Source organism: Xyrauchen texanus, chromosome 22 (assembly GCF_025860055.1).
Source record: "Xyrauchen texanus isolate HMW12.3.18 chromosome 22, RBS_HiC_50CHRs, whole genome shotgun sequence".
NCBI classification, from domain to species: domain Eukaryota; kingdom Metazoa; phylum Chordata; class Actinopteri; order Cypriniformes; family Catostomidae; genus Xyrauchen; species Xyrauchen texanus.
In genome coordinates, this window is record NC_068297.1 from 22,440,625 (window position 1) to 22,464,341 (window position 23,717).

Consider the following 23,717-nt stretch of genomic DNA (forward strand, 5'->3'; position numbering starts at 1 on the left):
CCTACTTGACAGGCAGAGACTATTGGCGGGAGCCATTATGTGAACCACAACTTCAGTGATGTCACAGAAGTGACTGATTCATTCACAACACCGACTGCACATCACTACTGTCACAATGTGTAAGTGTAACAACATGCAATTGGACACACAAGGAACCAACAAGTTCAAAGTTTTTTCAACTTTAAGAATGCTACACTTGTAGACTTCGTAAGTACACCTGTCTCTATCCTGAGCATTGTGTACTCTAAAGTGCAAGCACCTGTAAAAAGACAAAACAAAAAAACAAGAGGAGAGAGAAAAATATAACTTAATTTAATCATTCAACCAGTATATGCAAGGCTATTTACACAAAGATGGCAAAAAGCCATCCTAGTAAGTTGCATATCCTAGTAAGTTTGTATGCTCTTACGGTGGCTCTCTCAACTCAATCCACTTTAAACTTTACAAAAGAAAAACAACAACAACAAACAAAGAAAATCAAAACTTCTGTAGACAATAAAAAAAAAAAAAAAGAAGCAAAAACTTCTGTCCTCCATTGTGGAATCAGACATGAGTAATAGATTTGCAGGGCTGAACCAGCAGTCTCCATCCATGTGAACCAGAAAGACAATTAGGGGCTTATTAGGCACCATGGGAGAGGCATACCTCTAAGAATTGGTGGGAGCAGAAGTGAACACTCGCCAACCGCAGCCAAAGCCTATACAACATCTCCAGCCGAGAACAGTCCTGGCCACTGTCTCACCTAATTACGATCGCCAGAGCGTTCTTTGTTTGCCGTTCAGCATGCCTGTCTGATTCCCTTTTCTCCTGGACCATTCGTGCCAATGTCCCTGGAAGTGTGCTAATTAGAGAAGAAATGGCCCTAGTAATTATGTCAACTCTTGTTAACAGATGACAATGAGCAATATTATTTTTATGCAATGTTTTGTGCTGGGGCCATTCAAAACTTCCAATTCCCATTCAATAGAAAAAATGGTCTTGTACTGGTGTGGCAGCACTTTCATGTCAAAGCCTCTTACATGTAGAAGACCAAAAGAGAGATGTTAATGGAGCCACAAGCATGAAGTTATTGCCCTAATTAAAAGTTTTGATGCTACTTCATAAACTCCCTCATTGTTTAATAAACAACTTTAAAGAGGCTACATTGGACAGATAATGGGATCCAAAGCCTTACTAGCTGGTACCATTTAAGAGCGGTTGACTGTAATAACAATTTACGAAAATAAAATTAGCACATTTTTGGGGCATGTAAACAACATCATATCCAATTGTATTTCATTCAAACAACAATGACATTTTATTAAACAACTTAAATTGTATTAAACAGTATTAAACACTAGAGAGAGAAAAATAAATACATAATGAACATGTAGTGATAAGCACACCACTAGGCTACCCAATAATTTCTACTCAACTGCAGTCATTAAAAGAACATGAAAAAGTTTTGCAAATGCATAAAAATTATGCATTGTTATGATGCTTTGACCCAAAATTCGTATAATTTCAGTTAAATAATTTGAAAGCTAACATATCATGGAACTGTTATTCTGCCTTACAACACCACAATCAGCTGGCAGCTGACCCAAAAGATTAAAGGTCGTCGTCAACGGTTTTATCTGGGTCTTCACTTTTTCGGTCTCTCCAAGATGTTAAGGAATTTCCCTCTTGTCATTTCTCTGGCTGGAAAACACAAACAATAAAATCAATGGTCGACAGGTTGTTTCTTATGCTGCCTTTATATGCAATTGGAATTATCCTACTATACGAGCAGGGGAGTTATCACATTGATAAGTAAGCATATACAATTTAATGTCTCAAATAGATCAAAGATAATATAGGAATTATTGTTTTGACTGAAATACAGGGGCTTATATTGGCAAAAACTTATATTGGCTAATATTTATGCACCCAATGCTGATGATCAGAACTTTTTTTTATAGATCTTGAGGTTAAGTTACAAGCAGCTAAGATCCTTCATAATAAGGATTTGGGTGGAGACTTCAATCTGTTAATGGATCCGGTCCTTGATCTTAGTGATGCATAAATGCATAGACCATTTAGAGCAATGTTGACACTACAGAGAATGTGCAAAATTCTTGGCCTTACAGACATTTGAAAACCAATGGAGTCCATGTGGGAGGGATTATATCTTGATTTCATAATTTCACAAGAATTACTATAGAATAGATATATTTTTTTTAAATATATAACTCTCTTATATATGTCACTTATTCCTTTTGCCACTGATTGCTCAATTGGAAACATTTTAGTTTCAGATCATGTTTTTGTGTGTTCAACAAATGTTAAAGACAGAAGTCAACGTTATGTAGAAAACAACTGGTCCTCAGTGTCCTCATGGGAGGCCCTTAAGGCAGTTCTTAGGGGGTGGATCATACAATATGCCTCATTCATAAAATTATCAAAGCACAGGAATTCATAGAATTGTAAATGAGTATTAAAAAGTGTTGAAACAGAGCTGATGAACCAAATGTCATCCGATGGTCTTAGATAGCGGACTTAGCTAAAATAGAAGTACAACATTTTGTCACAGAAGGTAGAGTTTTGGTTATTCAGGGCAAGACAGACTTTGATACTTTGAACCAGGAGGCAAGACAGGGAAACGTACATAAATCCAAGATACATAAATCCGAGAGAGTTTTCTTCCACCATTCCTTCAGTGAAGTCTTCTGGAAGCAAGATATTTACTTCTGCCACAGAAATTAATAAGGCTTTCAAATATTTAGATCTTTATATTTCCTAATACTTATAAGGATATTAGTAATTTCTTAGAGCCATTTAGAACTTCCTAAATTGACGAATGATCAAAAATAACTATCTGGACTCTATTACTTGAATGAGCTTGTTGAGGTAATTAAAGCCTTGTCAACGGGGCCAGATGGGTTTGATGCAGAATTATTTTGATCTTATGTCACAGAACTGGCTCCACTTATGTTCACAGTGGACAGTGACACCTGTGTGCCAGCAGCTACCAATTCATAGCAGACCTGCCTTTTGGCTGATCTTGGTTGACTCTCGACCATTCTGACCATTTTTCTCTCAGCAGCAAGTGATAGCTTGCATTTTCTTCCTGAGCATGGCAGTTACACAACTATGCCATGCACTTTATACTTAAAAACAATTGTTTGCAAAGTTGATCTTGGGACCCGTAACTGCTCTGAAATGGCTCAAATTGACTTTCCTAATTCAAGTCAATGATCTGCTTTTTCAAATCCATGTTGAGCTCCTTAGACTTTCCCATTGCAGCGTTTGTGGCTGAGTCAAATGAGAGTCTCAAACCAGCCCTATTTAAAAGGGCTCAGAGATGTCACCAGCTGTGGTCAAACATAATTACAACTCATAATTAAGAGGCCATGCCACAAAGCTAATTTGATTGAAACAACTTTCAACATCACCAAAATTGATAATTCAAGTTGCTGTATATATATTTTTGACCCAGAAGATTTTCCATATTTCCAGAAGAACCATAATAAATTCCTAAAAGAACTAAAATGCATAAATGTTTTTGGTGTCAAAGACGTTCGTGTTCCAATCATTCCATCACAGAAAAATAAGAAACTATTGGAAACTCAAGACTGCCATGATATATAAGTTCTTTACAAGTGTGTGTAAACTTTTGACCACAACTGTATGTTTTGCTTTGTTCTGTTCATTTGTGAGAATCAATAAAGGAATATCATGATATACAATATCAAAAACCATAGACTACAATCTTAAATCAATTGTCATCTGCGGCTTTTACAATGGATAATGTGTCTCTGCCACCTTGAACAATGCACAATACCTTAATAAGTTTTGATGGACTATGCATCCATCAACGATCATTGCATATTATTTGTTCAATCTAATGCACACATTTATTTACTTTTTAAATGAAAAGTGTAACATATAGCACGTCATATCCAGTGTATTGGATTTAATAAGTTAAGCTTACTTTTCTCGACAAGGGGAATGAGCTTGAGCCTTCAATAAAAAAAATAAGATAATAAAATATGAATAATAAAAGTACTATCTCAACCAAAAAATTAATTATATATTTTGTGAGGTCCACATGCTATACCAGCTTAAAAATGACTTGACATTTTTGTATCAGCTTAATTAAGATTTTCACTTGGTATGTAATAAGTAGTAATTAGTAACACGTTTTAATAGTCCCATTAATAACTTCCTATAAAGAAATGTTCAGGGTCCAATACAAGTTAAGCTATATCAACAGCATTTGCGACAATGTTGACAACCACTACAATTTATTTGGACTTTTCTTTAAAAAAATAAAATTAATCTGGGTTACAGCGCACTTGCATTGGAAGTGAATGGGGCAAATTTATAAACATTGAAATGCTCACTGTTTCAAAAACAGTGTTTCCTCTAGGATTGTTTTCAGCAGCAGTCCACGAGCCTGCGAGGCTGGACCCATATTTACGCACATCGGTGGTGTAATGGCTTAAAATGACCTTAGAATCATTATAGATGGGTTATTCATATTCACCTTGTCATGTGGGTTTATTATTTACTGGGAGCTTTTGACATTTGAAGCGCTCAGAAAATCACTTTCACTATTTTTATTAAACACCAATAGAAAATATAAACCTATCAAACAGAACATACATGTCACCACAGGGCTCCAGGCCAAATTCTATAGATGGTGGCACCTGATTTGGTAGCAACAGTGGAAAAATAACTATTTTTTGTCCATTTATTCCATCATTTAATTTACTTTTTTTTTTAATAATATTTAATGATAGAAACTAATAAATATATTGGCAATATTGTACATTTTATATAATATTTTAATTTGCTGAAATGCACATTAGACATTATAGCAGTGATTTTGACTTGATGCAACAGTAACATCTGTAAAAAAAGTTTACATTATATATATATATATATATATATATATATATATATATATATATATATAGAGAGAGAGAGAGAGAGAGAGATAATTTATATAGGGCTAAATTGAAATATACTCATCTCTTTGAATTTCTGAAGGCAAACAAAGTCAGCTACTTTTTCCTACAATCAAAGAGCAGATTATAGAACAAATTGTACACAGAAGAAAAACTGATTGCTCAGTCCAAATTATGAAAAGTTGCCAGTTCCTCTATTAGTGCCATTGTTTTAAGTGAGATTACAGGCAGCCACTGGTAAAAACCAAGCATGGCTCCTTACTACGATAGTAAGTTAAAATGACAGAAACTAAACATCTAGAAACTATAAAAACAAAATAGAAACTTTTTAAACTGACATAATTGTTAACAGAAATTAATAATTTTATAGGACTACAAACACAGATATTTAGTATGAATTACATAGCACATCTGCCAAAATACCATTGTTAACACAGTAAATGTTACTATAGTAAATTCAAGGTACAATTTTGTTATGGTGATGTATGGATTGTACAGCCTTATAATTTATGTTCTGGTCATTGTTGTTTATAATGGTGTGCCATTAAACATGGTTTTAAACTTGTTAAATCACCAAGGCAAGAGGCATTAAAGGTTTTCATAGGGTTTTTTCTACAGCCAAATTCACGTCTTGTGCCACGTGCAGAAGTTAGAGGAAAAGTCTTTCAGCTAGAAGAGGTATAAATGTTGAGTCTCCTGCTTCTCTGTTGTGTAAGTGTACGCCAACACGATCTCATGAAAAGTTGTAAATAATTTACGAGTAGTCTATTTCGTATAGTCTCGCACGGTGTTGTTTGTATAAACTCATACAACTTCATCATGTGCAAATTCCCAGATGTCTGACGCGGAAGTGAGCACACACAAACACATGTCAAGGACACATACTTATTAATATTATGCCCTTACCCAGAGCCATATAAAGGAGAGTTGCGTCAACGGAAGTTCTAAATGCTTGATCGTCACGTGATTCACGTACACTTCAGATAGTTCCAGGAAGTGCTTTTGCGGGCATTTCGAACTGTTAGAGTAGAGTGACAGAACTGCGATTTCTGGTAATTAGTAGTCAATAAATGCATTTATTTTATATATTTATGTAACACACTGACATATGTATGTAGCATGAGTATGTTACAGCGATGTTGTTTTTAAAGATCAAATCAGCTAATATTTGAGGATTAGTGTTCGCTTACCGTTATTTGCCTCAACTTATTTCAGGCTAGGGTTTCTGTTGCCTTTTTATGTTACCTCATGTTCATTGTTTTCACTAATCTCATGGTAACTAATGTCATATTTATGACTTTTCAGATAGTACAGAGACAGGCTGGTGACAGGTGATTTCCAGCTCGCACCGCACAATGGGTCAATGAACTAACTATTAGCAGCAGTTACGTAAATGTAAAATTTAGTGAAATGAAGCTTATTGTTTACAATTCTTACAATTCTATATATAGTAATATAATTATTTATGTATTATAAATATTATATATCTAATGTATAATTCTTACAATACTTATTCATATACACAATATATTCAGCTTTAAAACAACTTAAGCATACTCGTATATAAACTGCCGTTCAAAAGTAATGATGCTGAAAATTCAGCTTGCAATCACAGCAGTAAATTACATTTTAAAATACATTAAAATAGAAAACAGTTATTTTAAATTGTAATAATATATTACTTTTTTTTCGTTACTAACTTTATCCAGCTCCAATCCTAGCCTAATCTGTTAGTTATCCGATATCATCCCTTATCTCCTAATTTAATGAGTAATACTCAACTATAAGGTTTTAATTTACAAGTTATTTTTATTTAGATGTACTGATAATATACAGAATAAGATAATATTATTCTTTAAACGTCTTACCTTTTAAAAGTGCGTCACAAACGGTTTGTTCTGCTTCATCTCTACGGCGCGGCATGTGTTTGCTGCTACTTCCGGGAACTATTGAGAGGCTCCACGAGCCGCCATTGCTGTAAAAAAAGACGTTCCATTGGAGTCAATGGAGTTGTCGCAACTCTCTCTCTATATGGTTCTGCCCTTACCCAAACCCCTTATCGAACCTTAACCAATCAGTAGAGAGTAAACAGGATAGGAAGCTGTTGTGTGTGACAGAAGCAAAAGTAATTGTCATATATTAGATGGAAAATGTTGTGAAAGTCATAGGAATTCAAACAAGTGCAGTCGCATGATATCATACGAATTAGCCAAATTTTGAAAAGTCGTAAGAATCCTGATGATTTCGCCATGAGAGTGTGTTGCTGTACGCACTCGCGAAAAGCCTTTGATGGGCTGCTGTACGATGACGTCATTGCGAATACGTGCACATGGTGGGTCCCTTTCGCTTCATGCAAGTGTCCTGTTTAACTGCACACAGTATAAGCACGCAACTGACTGGTGCTGGCAAGTTTACATTGCGTCATGGATCTTAATGAACTATGTGAAATGTCAAAAGATCATAACAGTGCAGCACCGCTCCTTAATGCATATAGGGGAAACACTAAAAAGTGTAATAGCAACACGTGAACAATATGCATATTAACATGATTTTAGTGTGATCAAAATACATTTCTGTGTAAAGTTTATATCCAATCATTGCAATGATGACAAAAACACTAATGATGACTGTTATCCCTAAAACGATTGTAAAAACGAGGATTTAAACTAATTTACAGCTAGTAAATTTTACGTTTTTAACAGAACAATTAATGTAAGAGCTTTTATAAATGTATATGCTTCACATTTCTGCCTCCAAAAAGTGGATTCATTCACTTCCATTGTAAGTGCCTCGCTGTAACCTCAATTTCTGCTTTTTTAAATAAAAGGAGGGAAACGTTAAAATTAATTAGATTTTGTGGTAATCAACATTTTGCCACAAATGCTGTCGATTGAGCTTAACTTGTTTTGAACCCAAAATGTTCCTTTAGTTAAACCTGACATGCACAAGATAATCTTAAGCATTTTAAAACTATTTAAAATGAAATCAACACTATAGGTGAAAATACTATTTGCAATGATGAATATAAGATGTTAGAGTCATTCAACAACATTACACTGCAATTTCACCGCAAGAGATTAATGAGATAGGCACTTTCCATAAGTATATGTGTGTCTTAATCCCAGGTTTTATGTCAACAATACGGAAGCTAACGGTTTGTTAAATGGGCCACTGGTTTCTGGAGGGGTCCACAAACAGGGGGAAGAGTTTTGTCATGGCTGAACTAACAACGCCTGTAGGCCTATAACTCTAAGTACCCCTCTCCCAATCTCCCTCACATTTTCTGTCCAAAACAAAACAGGAGTCTGCCTGGCTAAGCAGGCTCCCATGAGACCCCTTCACCAGAGTGCACCCCTCTGATCCACTCATTAATTAGATTTCCATTTATCCTCAATTCCCGTCAGAGCAGAAGGGAAATGATTTGCATTGAGTGAGTTAGATTAAAAAAGGGAGTGTAGAGGGTCCTGCCAGCAAACCTCGCTCGAACACACACACATACACACAAACACGCACACACACACACACACACACACACACACACACACACACAAGCATTTGCATGCATACATACACACCATGTGCTGTCAGTGGACGGGCAGATCAATACTGATTAGCAGGAGTTAGAGATTTGTTTAGTTGATTAGAAAGGTCAATTACAAATTCTGTACTTAGTTAATCAGCAGCTTGTTGCCATTGACATCCATACTAAATGGCATATTATGGATTCCAGAACCCATATTATCTTCTTGATGTTGTAGGTACACTCATTAAAATTTGAACGTAGTACCATAAATATGCTTCATGATGGGTTAAGATGCAAAATAACTGTAGACATAAATGAGCCGTTATATAAGCAAAACCAAAGTGCTATAAAAAAAACAGTTTGATGTAATGTGTTGTTGTTTTAAAATATTGCTTTGTTTAAAGGAATATTCTGGGTTCAATACAAGTTAATGTTTAGTTCCAAAAAAAATGATTTTATCTTAAAAAATAAGAGCAAATATCGAGGATACAGTGAGGCACTTACAACAGAAGCGAAAGGGGCCAATTTTTGGAGGGTTTGAAAGGCAGAAATGTGAAGTTTATAATTTAATAAAAGCACTCACATTAATTCTTCTGTTAAAACATGTGGATTTTTTTGCTGTCAAGATGTTTAAATGATTGTTTTTATGGTTTGAGGAATGCATTACACCATAATGGCAACAAAGTTGTAAAATTGGATATAACATTGCACAGAAAAAGTTAGTAAGTGACTTTAACAGAATCTTTGTCTTGTGGCAATACTTTTGAAAAAGTGAGTATTTGAACATTTACGGATTGACCCTTCACTTCTAGGGTTGCAAAGATAACAAAATTTGGCTAACGATTAATTGTCAAACAAATAATTGCGATTATGACGATTCATTGTCTGTTTTAGGGCTTTTGAGATTAATTGTCATATAGTCTCATATTTGTGCTTTATACACCTTAAGAAGTAATTTTTATATATTTAAATTCAAATTTATAAAACAAAAATAAAAGTAAAGATGTATGATTTTTATGTTTTTAAGCTTTAAAAAGTTATGACATAATATACAAATATTTTTAAATAAAACATGTCTCTCTTTTTGTTAAACTTTAGTTTTACATTTTACATTCCAGCCTGATCTCATTAATACATGTAGCTATTTGTATGTTCATATTTGTAACATTTAAATGTACATGTTTGTATAGACACTAAAATGTAAAATATTGACGAATCAATTACTAATCTATTTAAATTCACAAATAGATAAATATTTTTTTACATTTTTACTGTTTTATAGATATTTTAGATCTCTTAACTCTCTCTCTCATATATATATTATTATTATTATTATTATTATTATTATTATTACTGCATTAAGGCACTGAACACACAAGTTTGTTAAATTTAAAAAGTGGAATTTTCCCCATTCATTGTACGGGGTCTTAGTTGCCGTATTGTGTGCCACACTTCATAATGTGCCACACTTTCTCAATTGGAGATGGTCAGGACTGCAGACAGGCCAGTCTAGCACCCACACTCTCTATTATTCTGCCAGTATGTGGTTTAAAGTTGTCATACTGAGAATTCTGGGATGCCCCAAAAAAGACAGAGCTGGATGGCCGTATATGATGCTCCAAAATCTTAACATATCGGCCTCAAAGATGTGCGAGTTACCCATGCCATGGGCACTGACACATCCCTGGCTCATACAGACACTGGATTTTGGACCAGATGCTGATAACAGCTTGGATGGTCCTTTTCCTCTTTAGCCCGGAGAACATGACGGCTGTTTTTCATAAACTATTTGAAATGCGGACCAAAAAAGACTTTCCATCTAAGATGAGATCAAGCCCAGAGAAGTCGGCAGCGCTTCTGGACAGTGTTGATGAAGGGCTTCTGCTTTGCATAGTAAAGTTTTAACTTGCATCTGTGGATGCAGCGGCAAATGGTGTTGACTAACAAAGGTTTACTAAAGTAATCCCAAGATATTCATTACAGATAATTATGTTTTTAAGACAGTGACAAAATACTTCCAATTTGTCTTCGGGGAACATTGTTCTCAAATTTCTGGATTATTTGCTGAAGCCTCTGTTGGCAAATTGACAAGTCTCAAATGATCCTTGCTCTTGAAGGACTAGGCTGTTTTTGGAGGCTCCTTCTATCCTATAACATGAGTGCCTCACCAGTTTAACATCTCCTGTTTCACGTCACCTTGTTATTTCAACTAGTCAAATTGTTATTAGTCTTAAATTGCCCAGTCTCAACTTGTTTGGAGCATGTTGCAATCATCTGATTTGAAATTACTGTGCATTAAAAAGAAACCATTCATTTCACAAGGTAAAACATCATATAATGTGTAGTTGTAGTGTTTTCAATTTAGCAAATGGTGACTATAATTTACAAATCACTCCTTTTTGTTTTATTAGCATTTTCATGCAGTCCCAACTTTTGGGAATTGGGGTTGTAAACCCACAAGCCCATATTTCTCATGAAAATTTTGTTTCATCATTTTATCACTCCACAGATATAAAGTGTGTCTCCTCTGTGTCACTGGGTGTCATGAACACGGTGTATGAATCCAGGATTAGTTGCCATTTTATGATCATTTAAAGCGATGTCCGAAAGCTTTGTGTTCACAATCAACATTTATATTTGTTAATTTATATTTTTGCATGAGTTTGGTGCAAACCCACCTGGATGGTAAGATGGAGTCTTTCTATTGAGTCTGTGCCCTACGCAGACTGCATAATATGCATATAGAGAACGGTGGTACTGGTGCATTTAACATGTAAAATAAAAATGTTGAGTTCTATTTCTGTTCACATATATTTTATGACTCCAGCTGTTTAATGGTCATGAGTACCATGTCATCTTGGTATATGCAAAAATCTTTAAGAGAAAGAAAATAAATCCCTGGACTCGGTTCCAGGATGATTTTCCTCCAAATCCTGACTGCCCCAATTCAATTTCATTAAAACTCAAACACACTAATCGTGCCCCTGTTGCGCATCTGAAACTGCCACTTGGCTATTACGGGGAGTAATCTTTATTTAATAGATTTAACTCCCATTCTCAATGCCTAAACCTCAGGGGAACGGGGAGGATGGCCATGCGCTCGCACACAAACCCACCCTCTCGTCCCTGTGTTGGAACACACACCTGACGCTCATGTTTGTGTTCAAAATTCAATTACCTACTTATTGATACCTCACAGAGATATTTAAGATGCAGACATGGTGAGTGATTTCCCAGGGGAGCCACTGCTTCCTCTTAACGTCCCAGCCAAGAGCTCTCCTCTTCTCAACCCTCCCTCCTCCCACTTGACACCACGAATCATTACACACACGCCTCCACCCCTGCCATAGAGGTGTCCTTATTAATAGGAAACCAGTCAAAATTCATTCATTAAAAACCCTAAACGCTTTCACACAGGCAGTATGATTAGCTGGGAAAGAAAATCCAATGAATTCCTAATGTATTTATGGAACTAAGGTGTCATTTCCGATCTGTTGACAGAGGTGCTGGGTAGGACAGAGTAGAGAGAGTGAGCCGGATGTATTCCCTCCACTTTTCTGCTGTGCCAGGACAAATTCAAGTCAAACTTAGTTGTATCTGTGCAGTCAGGGAGTAGTTTTGTGTTGTACTGAATGACAAAAAATGAAGTAAAATATGCCTCACATACCAAATGTTGAGAGAGAAAAAAAAATAGCTATGATTGAACACCCTTGCTTTTCGTGTGTATGACTGTTCACTTTAGACACTTTAAAATAAGCTTGGGTAACACGGAGGTGTTACCCAAGCTTAGATGTGGAGATGGGAAAAAGGAAATTTGCAGATTAAATTAAAATTGGTTATTTAAATTAAAGGGTCAGTGTCACTGAAAAATGAAATTTCTGTCATTATTTACCAAGCCTCATGTCATTCCACACCCATATGTCTGTCTGTCTTCCATGGAACACAAAAGGAGATGTTAGGCTTAATGTTAGGGACTGAAAGTCTCAGTCACAAATCACTTTCACTGAATGGAAAACTTGTTGTTTAGTGCTAAAAAACAATGCAAGTTCTCACATGATCACACAAGCCACTGTGAACAAACTTCTCTAATACCGCTTATGAACATATAATCTCTTATCATTTACTCACTCTCATGCATCCCAGATGTGTATGACTTTCTTCTGCATAACACAAATTATGATTTTTAGAAGAATTTCTTAGCTCTTTTAGGTCCATGCAATGCAATTGAATGGGTGCCATAATTTTGATGCTCCAAAAAGCACATTAAGTCATCACAAATGTAATCCAAAAGACTCCAGTGTTTAAATCCATGTCTTTAGAAGTGATGTGATGGGTGGGTGTGAGAAACAGTTCAATATTTAAGTTCCTTCTTTATATTCCTTCTTTGCTTGAAATTCTCCCTACCCAGTAGGAAAATGTGAATCACCAAAAACACAAGAAGAAGAATGTGAAAGAAAGTGGAGATTGACTGAGCAGGGAGGAGAATTTATAGTAAAAAAATAACTTACATTTTTTTCCGTTTCTCACCCACACCTATCATATCACTTCTGAAGTCATAGATTTAACCACTGGAGTCATCTGGATTACTTCTACACTGACTTGTGTGATTTTTAGAGCTTTAAATCTTTGGCACCCATTCGCTTGCATTCTATGGACCACAAAAGCTGTGAAATTATTCTAAACATCTTCATTTGAGTCATACACATCTGGGATTGCATAAGGGTGAATGATGAGAGAATTTAAATTTTGCGGTGAACTATTCCTTTAAGATTTTCACTGAAAAATGACTTGCTTAAAGTTGTTTCCCAACAAAACCTATATCATATGCCTTCAAAATACATTGAATATGACGCACAAGCAGCATGGACTACTATTGTGACATTTTTGTGAAGTGATATTCATTCATTAAAACCCTTTTACAAGTAGAATCAAACCAGTGTGATTACTCTAGGCTGGGCTCAGAGGTGTACGATCAAACCGGTGGGACCTGCATTCATGCTCTTTACCAGCAGAGAGGGACTGAAGCAATTTTCATGTCATAATGAATCAGCTGCTTTAGTCTTTTCAAAATCACAAAATCTTTATTTTATTATGTTACAAACATTCAAATAATCACCATATAAAAGTATAAAGCATTTACCATCTGAGCTGGCTGTTTAAATGCAGTGCTGTGGAGATGTTTTCTGGTGTCAAAAAAATCATAATATACTTTATAAACTTGTTAGTCCACTTGAGCCATTATGTCCGTAGGACAACTCATTCTCACCACTTCCAGGTCTGGGTAAGAGGAATGGTTTTTAGAACCTACTGTGTTTGATGTGTGAAAGGGTTAAAATATCTCCTTTTGTGATCTGCAGAAGAGAAAAAAAAAAATCAAATGGTTTGGAATGACATGATGTGATAAAATTCTGACAGAATTTTCATTTTTGGGTGAACTATTCCTTTATTTAAAAGATGATAGTTTTGTTCTGTTTACTGCAATACCGCAAACATCTGGAACTATATGGTCCATAAAGAAGCAAAGCAGACAGAGAGGGATGGTGTGAGGGGAGGGGAAGATGAGAGGACAGGAAGACAGAGGAGAGTAAAGAAGAGGAGAGCTTTCCCCTAGCTCAGCCTGTCATCTAGCAGCACTTCATAACTGCTAGCCCCTGCGGTCGGGTGTCTCTGATGGATTGATAGAAGCACATTACTACGGTAGGGTAGCATCACTGCAATCATATTCAGTGACACACTCCGCTTAATAGAGAAGAGATTGATCTAGAGGAGGTGGCAGCGAACATTGGGGCCATTAGTGTAGGATGGTTGTGACCTTCATACTGGGTGTAAGAACAGATTGAACACTAGAGGATTCTTGAATGTTTAAAGCCCTTCTACTCCATTCTTTAGATACTTTAATTTGTAATATATGTAACTTTTAATATAAATGTAATACGCATATTCGCCAATTTCCTCCTTACACCTGTACCATATATATATACTTTCTCCATATACCTATTTTCTACTTCGGTAAAATATGATAACATTTTTTCAATTATTTTTCCAATCCCATTTTGTGGACAGAGTTTTGTGCAACTATAAGAAAGCCAATTGTAGTTTGATTTCCCCGATTTCCCTTTCAAAACATTGCTCCATTTGTTTGAGCAGCCATACCAACCCGACATCAGTTGTAGGCAGAACTCGGTTTTAGAAACCTCTTAGAAAACATAATTTTTACAATTCTATTTGGCGATAGTAGTTGTGCAGAAATAACAGACTTTTGCATTCATTTCTTTAATAAAACGTTTTTGCAACATCGGTCCAGGAAAACAACAAAAGACTAAAGGTAAGGGTATACAACCCCCATCCCCACAGCATAGTTATATCTCGCACATGGTCAAGCATCTTTCAAAGTACACTTTTTTACCACAAGCTCATACGGACGTGTTTGTCACATACAAACTACAATTGCTTTTTATATTCTTTTATGTAGAGTACAGTCACGGCAGGCGCATATTCATACGAGGCACATGACTGTTCACATGTCAAGAAAAACTGGGCTGCACACGGACATCCCAACATACTGATGAAGAAAATTGCATCAAGCACACTATGTGTGATATGTAGCAACAAGTTGTGGAATACCGAAGAATCCTTTGGCCTTAACTTTACATTTTATGGATATAATGGGAGTGATGTTTGCATAAACAGTGCCAGATGAGTTACTTTTCAAAGCTTAAAAAGGAATATTCCAGGTTCAATACAAGTTAAGCTTAATTGACAGAATTTGTGGTATAATGTTGATTACCACAAAAATGTATTTCGACTCATTCCTCCTTTTCTTTAAAAAAGGCAAAACTTGCGGTTACAGTAGGGCACTTACAATAGAAGTGAATGTGGCCAAATTTTGCAGGGTTTAAAAAGGCAGAAATTTGAGGCTTCAATTCTTTCTTCTGTAAAAATGCATGTATTATATGAACTGTCAAGTTGTTAAATTAGTAATTTTTACAGTCATTTTAAGATTTGTTGACATTACACCAACTAAGTTGTAAAATTGCCTATAACTATACACAGAAAATGTTAGTAGGTGATTTTATTATACTAAAATCATGTTAGCACAAATAGTGTTAATGTCTTGTGGCTATTCTTTTGAAAAAGTATTTTAACAAAAAATTGGCCCCCATTCACTTCAATTGTAAGTGCCTCAATGTTACCTTGATTTTTGCTTTTTTTAAAGAAAAGCAGAGGCAAGTCAAAATTACTTGTGGTAATGAATATTATGCCACAAACACTGTCGATTGAGCTTAACTTGAACTGGCCCAGGATTATTCCTTTAAACTCAATTGACAGCATGTGTGCTGCATGCTGATGACCACAAAAAGAAAAGAAATTGACTTATCGTTCATTAAAAAAAAAGAAATCTTGGTTAAAGTACATACAATGGAAGTGAACGTGGCCAGTCCATAAACATTCAAATATACAATGTTTAAAAAATAAAGCCAGACGATGTAAACTTTATAGGTGTTTAGATTATTTAAGAGATGAAATCGCTTACTAACCTTATCTGTGTAAGGTTATATCCAATGTTACAACTCCATTGTCATGAAGACATAACGCAGGCAAATCCCTGATTTTATTTCACTAAAATCATATTAACATATAATGTTTACATTTTGAGTGCATTTTAACGTTTAAAATACACTCAGCACCATTCATTTCCATTGTAAGTGTCTTTCTGTAACTGTAATTATTTATTTTATTTATAAACTTGGGACGAATCAAAATAATTTTTATTGGTAATCCACATTATGCCACAAATGCTGTTGATTGCGTTTAACATGTATCAAACCCGGAACACTTCTTTAATACTTAGGGATGGGTGTTTCAAAAACTTAATTTGCTACCAATCACACAATATACAGTTGTAATCTTCTTGGACCTAAAAGATAATTCCAAATGAGCAAATTATTTGACACCCCCACAATTACTCAAGTAGAAACAAGTGTTACATCATCTGTAGATGCATCTGCAGTGGAATCACTGGTATCATCAGCATCGCCTGAGGTCTGGCTGTCCCAGAGGAGCACTCTCCTTTCAATTACCTTCAATAACAGCACTTATCAGTGTAGCGACTGGTCCTGTGGGAGTGGAGGGGCCTGATGACCATACTCAGCAGCCCACGACAGCAGCATTCATCACAGCCCAGAGCAGATGGGTACTGTTGGGGGGCTGGAGGGCTAGGCACGCGTCAGGCCCTCCCACAACGACCCTGATCAGCATCACTCCGCTAACAGAGGAGGGGTAAATGTCCCCAAGGAGACTGGTCTGGCACATGTCACGCACACAAATACATACACACATGCACATGATCTCACACATATTCACACTTGGTGAGCCTTATTGCTTGCTGCTGTCATGCCCCCCAAAAGGTTTACACACATTTCACTACACTGCCATGCAAAGGCAATTCGCAGGACTGTAACTACACATTTTGTTCAAATTGATTTATGCCTGAAATCAGGTACAGTGCATTCATAAAGTATTTAGAACATTTGTTATGTTGTAGCCTAATTCTAAAATGCTTTAAATTATTTTAAAACTCCACACCCCATAATGGCAAAGCAAAACCAGATTTTGTATAACTTTGCTAATTTATAAAAAACTGATATATCACACTGACATAAGCATTCAGACCCTTTGCTATGACACTTGAAATTTAGCTCAGGTGCATCACATTTCTCTGCATCATCTTTGAGATGTTTCTAGGCAAATTCAATTGATTGGACATGATTTGGAAAGGCACACACACCTGTCTATATAAGGTCTCACAGCAGAAAATGCATATCAGAGCAAAAACCAAGTCATGAGTTCAAAGGAACTGCCTGCAAAGCTCAGAGGAAGGCTACAAAAAATGCCGGTTGCATTGAAGGTTCTTAAGAGCACAGTGGCCTCCATAATTCTTAAATAGTAAAAGTTTGGAACAAACGGGACTCTTCCTAGAGCTGGCCAAGCTGAGCAATCGGGGGAGAACGGCCTTGGTAAGAGAGGTGACCAAGAACCTGATGGCCACTCTGGTTGAGTTCCAGAGATCATGTGTGGAGATGGGAGAAACTCGCAGAAGTAAAACCATCACTACGACACTCCACCGATCTGGGCTTTATGGCAGAGTGGCCAGACAGAAGCCTCTTCTCAGTGCAAGACAATGTCCATAGCACGCAGGATCTCAGACTGGGCCAAAGGTTCACCTTCCAACAGACAATGACACAAAGCACACAGCCATGACAACGCAAGTGTGGCTTAGGGACAACTCAGTGAATATCCTTGAGTGGCCCAGCCAGAGCCTGGACTTGAACCCAATCAAACATCTCTAGAGATATGAAAAAAGGAGTCTGAATACTTCTGAATGCACTGAATCTTAAGCCACATCCATTCTAATATATTTTAGTTTGAAAGCGCATTGATTTTGCTACATTTACACCTCTCATATGCATTTATTTACATCTCTACCTTTTAAGCTTAACATAAGACCACGATTAATCAAAGCTTAACATATTTTTCACCCGAAACATACGCAGCTAATGCATCTATATGCCCTAAAGCCAACAAAATAAATAAATAAAACAAAACTGTGGCTGATAACCTTGCCTCCGGGGTGAGTTTTCAATGCCTGATTGCATTATCCCCATTAACCCGATCAAGACTTTAATGGCCATTGTGCTAAAGGTGCAGTAAATCTTCCTCCTATGCAACCTTTCATTTCCTAACACTACCACTCGTCGGCTCGTTTAAAGGCGCTGAAGAGAGAAAGCATGATGAAAAAGTACCTAAAATTTACAAGCCTTCCCCTGACAGTTGCGAAAAGGAAGAAAATTAAACTACACCACATTAAATGGAGTTGCGTTAACTGCTGCTCTGAGTCGAATGATAATCATAATTTCATATCTACAAAGCAATGCTTCCTTTCTTCTCTGTGTAGGAGCCATTACATACTGGAATGCTTATTAAAAAAATGCCCTTGTATTATAATGCACAAAAATAAAATGGTGCAAAACATGATTCTGAACTTCTCACAGCAGGCAGAGATTTGCAAAGCTAAGTGACCTCATATCCAAGCCAATAGATCTTACGGTGTAAATCTGCCAATATTTTTGTCTACATAAAAGTATATCTAATTTTATGCTTGCAAACACCAAACCGTTTGTGCTTCAAGACTATGCAAAAATGTCTTTTAAAATTCGCAATATTCATATTCTCAAGTATTTGACAAACCGGATGTTCTGTCCTAATACAGTGCCATTCAAAAGTCTGAGTCAAATGATACTACAGCATAACAATTTGAGCAAAAAGTTTAAATGAAAAACAAACTAATTTCAGTACCTTTTTGCTTTGATGATTGCATGCACTCGATCTGGCACAAACTCCTTAGTTTTGTGCAAAACCTGATGATTTATGTTATCCCAGCATGATTTGAGAATATTCTAAAGAGCATCTTATGTGTTTCAATCGAAGCAAGGAAAATTGGACCTTTCGTTAAAAAAATTTAAAAAAGTTAACATGGCCAATGTTATAAATTTGCATATTGATTACTCTTCTTGAAATGCAGAATATTTCCCATATTTAACATTTTACATGATGTTAAAAAAAACCATTGTCAACGGAAAGACTTTTGAACGTGTACCCACTCAAATATTTAAACTAAATGTGATGCTAATGCCTGATACTGAAGACTACTTCATCCCAAAAATCTAATTTTATCCTCAATGTGTTACTCAACATAGAAACACACTGGTATATATACACAGTATATTGGACCAGATTTGAAATACATGAGTGAACAACCACTTCCTTATCATTTCCCCCAATGGCATAGAGCTATGACAAATTTGGTTAGGCATAATTCTGGTTGAATGAGACTTTACTTTATCGGATGGACTGGAATTTTTAAAATCAGCAGTGAACTCACACAGTAACATTCATCACTCTACCCTCTCATCTCTTCATCAGTATACTTTTCACACTACAGCCCAGGGTTTGACCAGGGACTAAACCAACTACAACATGTGGGTGGTGGATTTACACTTTATTCACACTAGCGCATCTTTGATTTTTAATAGGAACGACAACAAGGTTGTGAGGGATAGACTTAGTCTCTTCAATGGGCTGCACTGCAGTTTAAAGTGTTTTTGGATCATTGTGGAAAAACATTGATAAAATGTCTGTCCAAGAACATTCAGTTTACAAAGAACTCCAGACAACATGAGTTGTGGAAAATCTGATGTGATCTAGGAGCTTTGTATAATGTTACAATGTTTGTGTCATTGAAGAGGGTAAGTTCATCGCTACTGATGAACTACATCTCAGATGTAGATGCTCAAAATTACAATTCACTTATTATATGCATTTAGAACGACACTGAAGGTGCTTTTTAACCACAATTTGAAAAGAAGTGAATTAAACAACTGTGAACTTGACAATAAAAAGACACATACTTCCTGGATAGTTCAGAATGTCAAAATAAAAGCGTGAGGGTTTAAAGGTTAAAGGTGCATGATTGAGATATATTACTATATATTACTATGATAATCTATTATTATAATAATTTGTTTACAAATTATAATATTTATGTTGAATGAGTTCCAAAAAATAACTATGTGAATGAAGTGGACTAATGATCTGAATCCTGTAAAGTCCAGATACATGTTGAAATTGTTTTGCAAAAAAACACTTTCTTTTATACTGATGATATCCACTGAAATTACTGTTAGTTTTGCTGCTACATTATCCAGTATACTAGTTAATAATAAAGTGTTTCTTAATAAGCTACACATTTATATTGAAATAATGTGTAGTTAGAGGTTTGTGTTTCTCTACATATTAAAGAGTAATCCCAATTAGTTCCACACAATAATGTTAAGATATTCTAAACTGATTATGCAAAAAAACAACACTGGTATCGGATCGGGATTGGCCGATACTGAGATTTCCGATACTGGAAGAGAAAAAGTGGTATCGGTGCATCCCTAGATAGTCCACCCAAAAATGTAAATTCATTCACTTACCCCCATGGTAGTAGGCTCTGTAACAATTCACTTTCATTGCATCTTTTTTTAGGCTGTCATTTAGCCTAAGCCTATTATCTCCTTTTGTGTTCCACAGAGTATAGTGATTCATAAGGGTTTTGAACAACATGAGGGTGAGTAAATTATAACATAATTTGCATTTTTGGGTGAACTATCCCTTTAAGGCTAAAAGTCAGAACAGCAAAAACAGATTAATACTATTATATTTACTACTGAATAAAACAACTATTTTGGAGTACACTCCTGTCCAAATCACCATGAACCAGCAGAGGACAAAATGATTGGGGGGTGGTGACATCCAAGGTGACTTATTACACTGCTAGCAGCCTAATTGAGTGCAAAGTTACAAATCGTAAAAGCTAGCAGCACAGCCACCAGGTTTATGCATTTCTATTTTTAACAATGTTTAGCTAATTTTATTAAACTGATAACTCTTAAAAATATTGCACTTTTATACTAAAATAATAACCTCATTGTTATTCTTTAGAAGTTTTCTGCTATTATTTTAATGCAATATGTAAAAACAAAGACATTATCAGGTAAGGAGTAATATAGAGATTCTCCACATTTTCAGGTTACAAAGGTGGAAAATCTAGTCTTTTTTTCTACTCCTTTTTTATTTTTGTTTAAACTACATTTGACCTGCTCCATCATTTTGAGTCATTTTTACCCAGAGACATATTTATAATTTTGATTTTAGAAACAGAATAATTATTGTTTTATACACAAATAAAATGTAAATATTACTTAAATATTCCTTTTTAAATAATCATTTTAATTAATTGTTTCCTATATCATTAGAAAGCTAGGACATTCCATTTGACTTTCGTGCATAAAACTCAATGTTTCTGGGTCAAAGTGGCTCAAATTATGGAGCAGGTCACATATACACCTCATATATAAGAGCTTATAAAAAGTGAAGAGAAAAAAAGTAGAGTCTTCTGGCAAATACAGTTGTAGGATGTCTTAGAACATGCTTGAGGGTGATGACATTAGGAATGTAATGTACATAAAAACAAATCTTTATTGATCTGCAGGTCTCACTTTTAAATTGTGTGAGATTTGTATATTTAGTGCCTATTTTCAACTTGTGAACCTCTGAAACACTTGTCTTACCTTTAATTCTGGCAGTGTGAATAAACACTAAACTTAGCTATGAAGCGACAACATTTCAGAGGCAATGGGCAATGAATCAGTCTGATTAAATGTTGAGTGGGTGTTCATTTGAGACTTTATAAAGCATTTAAATATGCCTATAAATTAACCAATAAATCCAAATGAATCTACTTGAGAAAACGGGATGAACAATCATAGACTGGCTGGATCCAGTCTTAATGGGTAACAGTTGCATGTAAATGGTTTTTCCTTAGGTGTAATATCGCCATCTAGGGGGGAAAGGGGCTGGCGTCACAAAGTCTACTAGCCACTCTGATGCAACATTAGCTCTGACAAGTTTCTAAGAAATCTAAAATTACTTACACTCCTCCAAGCCCAACTGATATGCCAGATTCTGCAGGCCCTTCACCTTCTCCATCAGATTTGCTGTGGTCAAACTCCCCAATTCTAATAGAAAGATAAAGGATTTATTGCAGTATGGCATCACAATTTAATCAAAAACATTGAACTTTTCCAAAATCTGCATTGCTTCGTTGAGATGTAATCAGAACAACCCCTTAATTTAAGAAAGCACCAGCAAGAGTAGCATGGATCCAAAACATGGATTTAAAATCAAAATAACACATTTTGCCTCAAGAGAGTAAATATGTATTTGTCTGACTACATTAAAAAGGGGACCAGACCTTTCAACATCTCAATATCTTCTGACTCCAGTTCAGCCATCCATTTGGGTGGAGAATTTGTGATGGGCTGGATAAAATACAAAAATGTAATTCATTCAAACTTGAGAAAGATATTGCTTATAATTGGTATTTTACTCACATTTTTGAAGGATGCTGCAAATTCTGAGACACCCGGTACTGTTAAATATCAAAGAGGGAAAGGTTTTTGGAGAATATTGCATTGGATTTTCAAAAGGATAGTCCAAGGCACAGACATTTTTGTCAAATAAAATTGTTTGAAAACAATCTATTTAGCTATTGTAGCATCCTAAACGTATGTGTTTAGTGTACTTCAACAAATATAACTAAATGTGACATCATTTAAAATATAGTTTTAGTCCAAATAAATAACATTTATATGCTCAAACAGCAAACTTACACTGCTCTGGCCACAGGTCAGGTGAAGCGCGGTCAAGTTTTTCAAAACTCAGCAGAGAGGATTCAAAGTCCTCACCTAAAGAAAACAAGAGAGAATCTCTTTATTACAGCAGTGATTCAGATCAGTCGAAGAAGCTGCACGGGAACAATAAACTCATTAGACTACATAGACATTGCATTGCCAAATTTAATTGTAATAAAAGTGATTTTTAATGCTGTTAAAAATCTACATGATGTGAAATTAAATGACATCTTGCACAACTTGTGGCAAGACCCTTTCAGGAAAATATAAATGTTGAGAAACGTCGTATTGGAGGTGAAGGTTGTGTTATGCTTAGCGGTGTAAATTATTGTTATGGTCAAGCTACCTGGATAGCAAGGACTGTTTAAAAAAATTTATATTTCAAAATTAAAAGGCAAGTTATTACACAATGGAAACTCTGTTTGCATAACTGTTGACACAATTATATTTGATGTGATATTTATTGTAGAATTGACGTGATTTGTCATGCAGCTTGCTAATAACTGACCACAAATATTTTTGCGCCAAAAAAACTTATTTTGATATGAAATAAGTACAATTTTGGAGGCTTTGTTGAACAGCATAACGGTTTTTATGGTTTAACCCGTCCTTTCTACTATTACCGTAACAACCAACGTTACCAGGGAAAAGAGCAATTAAAATTTACCTCCATTCGGAGACGCCATCTTGACAACACACGTGATTAGTGCAAGCCAATGACTGAAGGTTGTTGACATCTGTAGTCCCGCCCTTCTGTTGTGATTGAAGTAGCGCAACCATTGACAGAAACATTATTACCACTAGTTTCAGTAACAGTGTAACTAGTTTTCAACTCACTTTATTTACAGTATTTTTTATGGAGCTTGAATGTAGTTACGTAATGAGGACAAGATTAAACCAGAAGCAAGATATGCAATGCAATTTGGTAAACTTTGTAAATGAGAAATGTTGCAATACAACATTTTT

The 23,717-nt window shown here is 35.6% G+C and overlaps 1 protein-coding gene across 3 annotated transcripts; it reads right to left on the minus strand.

Annotated features, from left to right (window-relative positions):
• Positions 1-981: 981 nt before the first annotated feature.
• On the minus strand, positions 982-23,442 carry lin52 (lin-52 DREAM MuvB core complex component). Of its 3 annotated transcripts, none has more exons than XM_052153932.1 (6): positions 23,419-23,442; positions 22,731-22,805; positions 22,452-22,489; positions 22,313-22,379; positions 21,993-22,076; positions 982-1,680 (listed from the first exon to the last, which is right to left on the minus strand). In XM_052153932.1, the coding sequence occupies exons 1-6, from the start codon at positions 23,435-23,437 to the stop codon at positions 1,625-1,627; spliced, it is 339 nt and encodes a 112-aa protein (XP_052009892.1). In that variant the 5' UTR covers positions 23,438-23,442; the 3' UTR covers positions 982-1,624. The 3 variants fall into 3 exon arrangements, with proteins under 3 accessions (XP_052009892.1, XP_052009893.1, XP_052009890.1); XM_052153933.1 differs by lacking the exon at positions 982-1,680 and adding an exon at positions 13,545-13,805; XM_052153930.1 differs by lacking the exon at positions 982-1,680 and adding an exon at positions 21,732-21,898.
• Between the last annotated feature and the right edge of the window lie 275 nt (positions 23,443-23,717).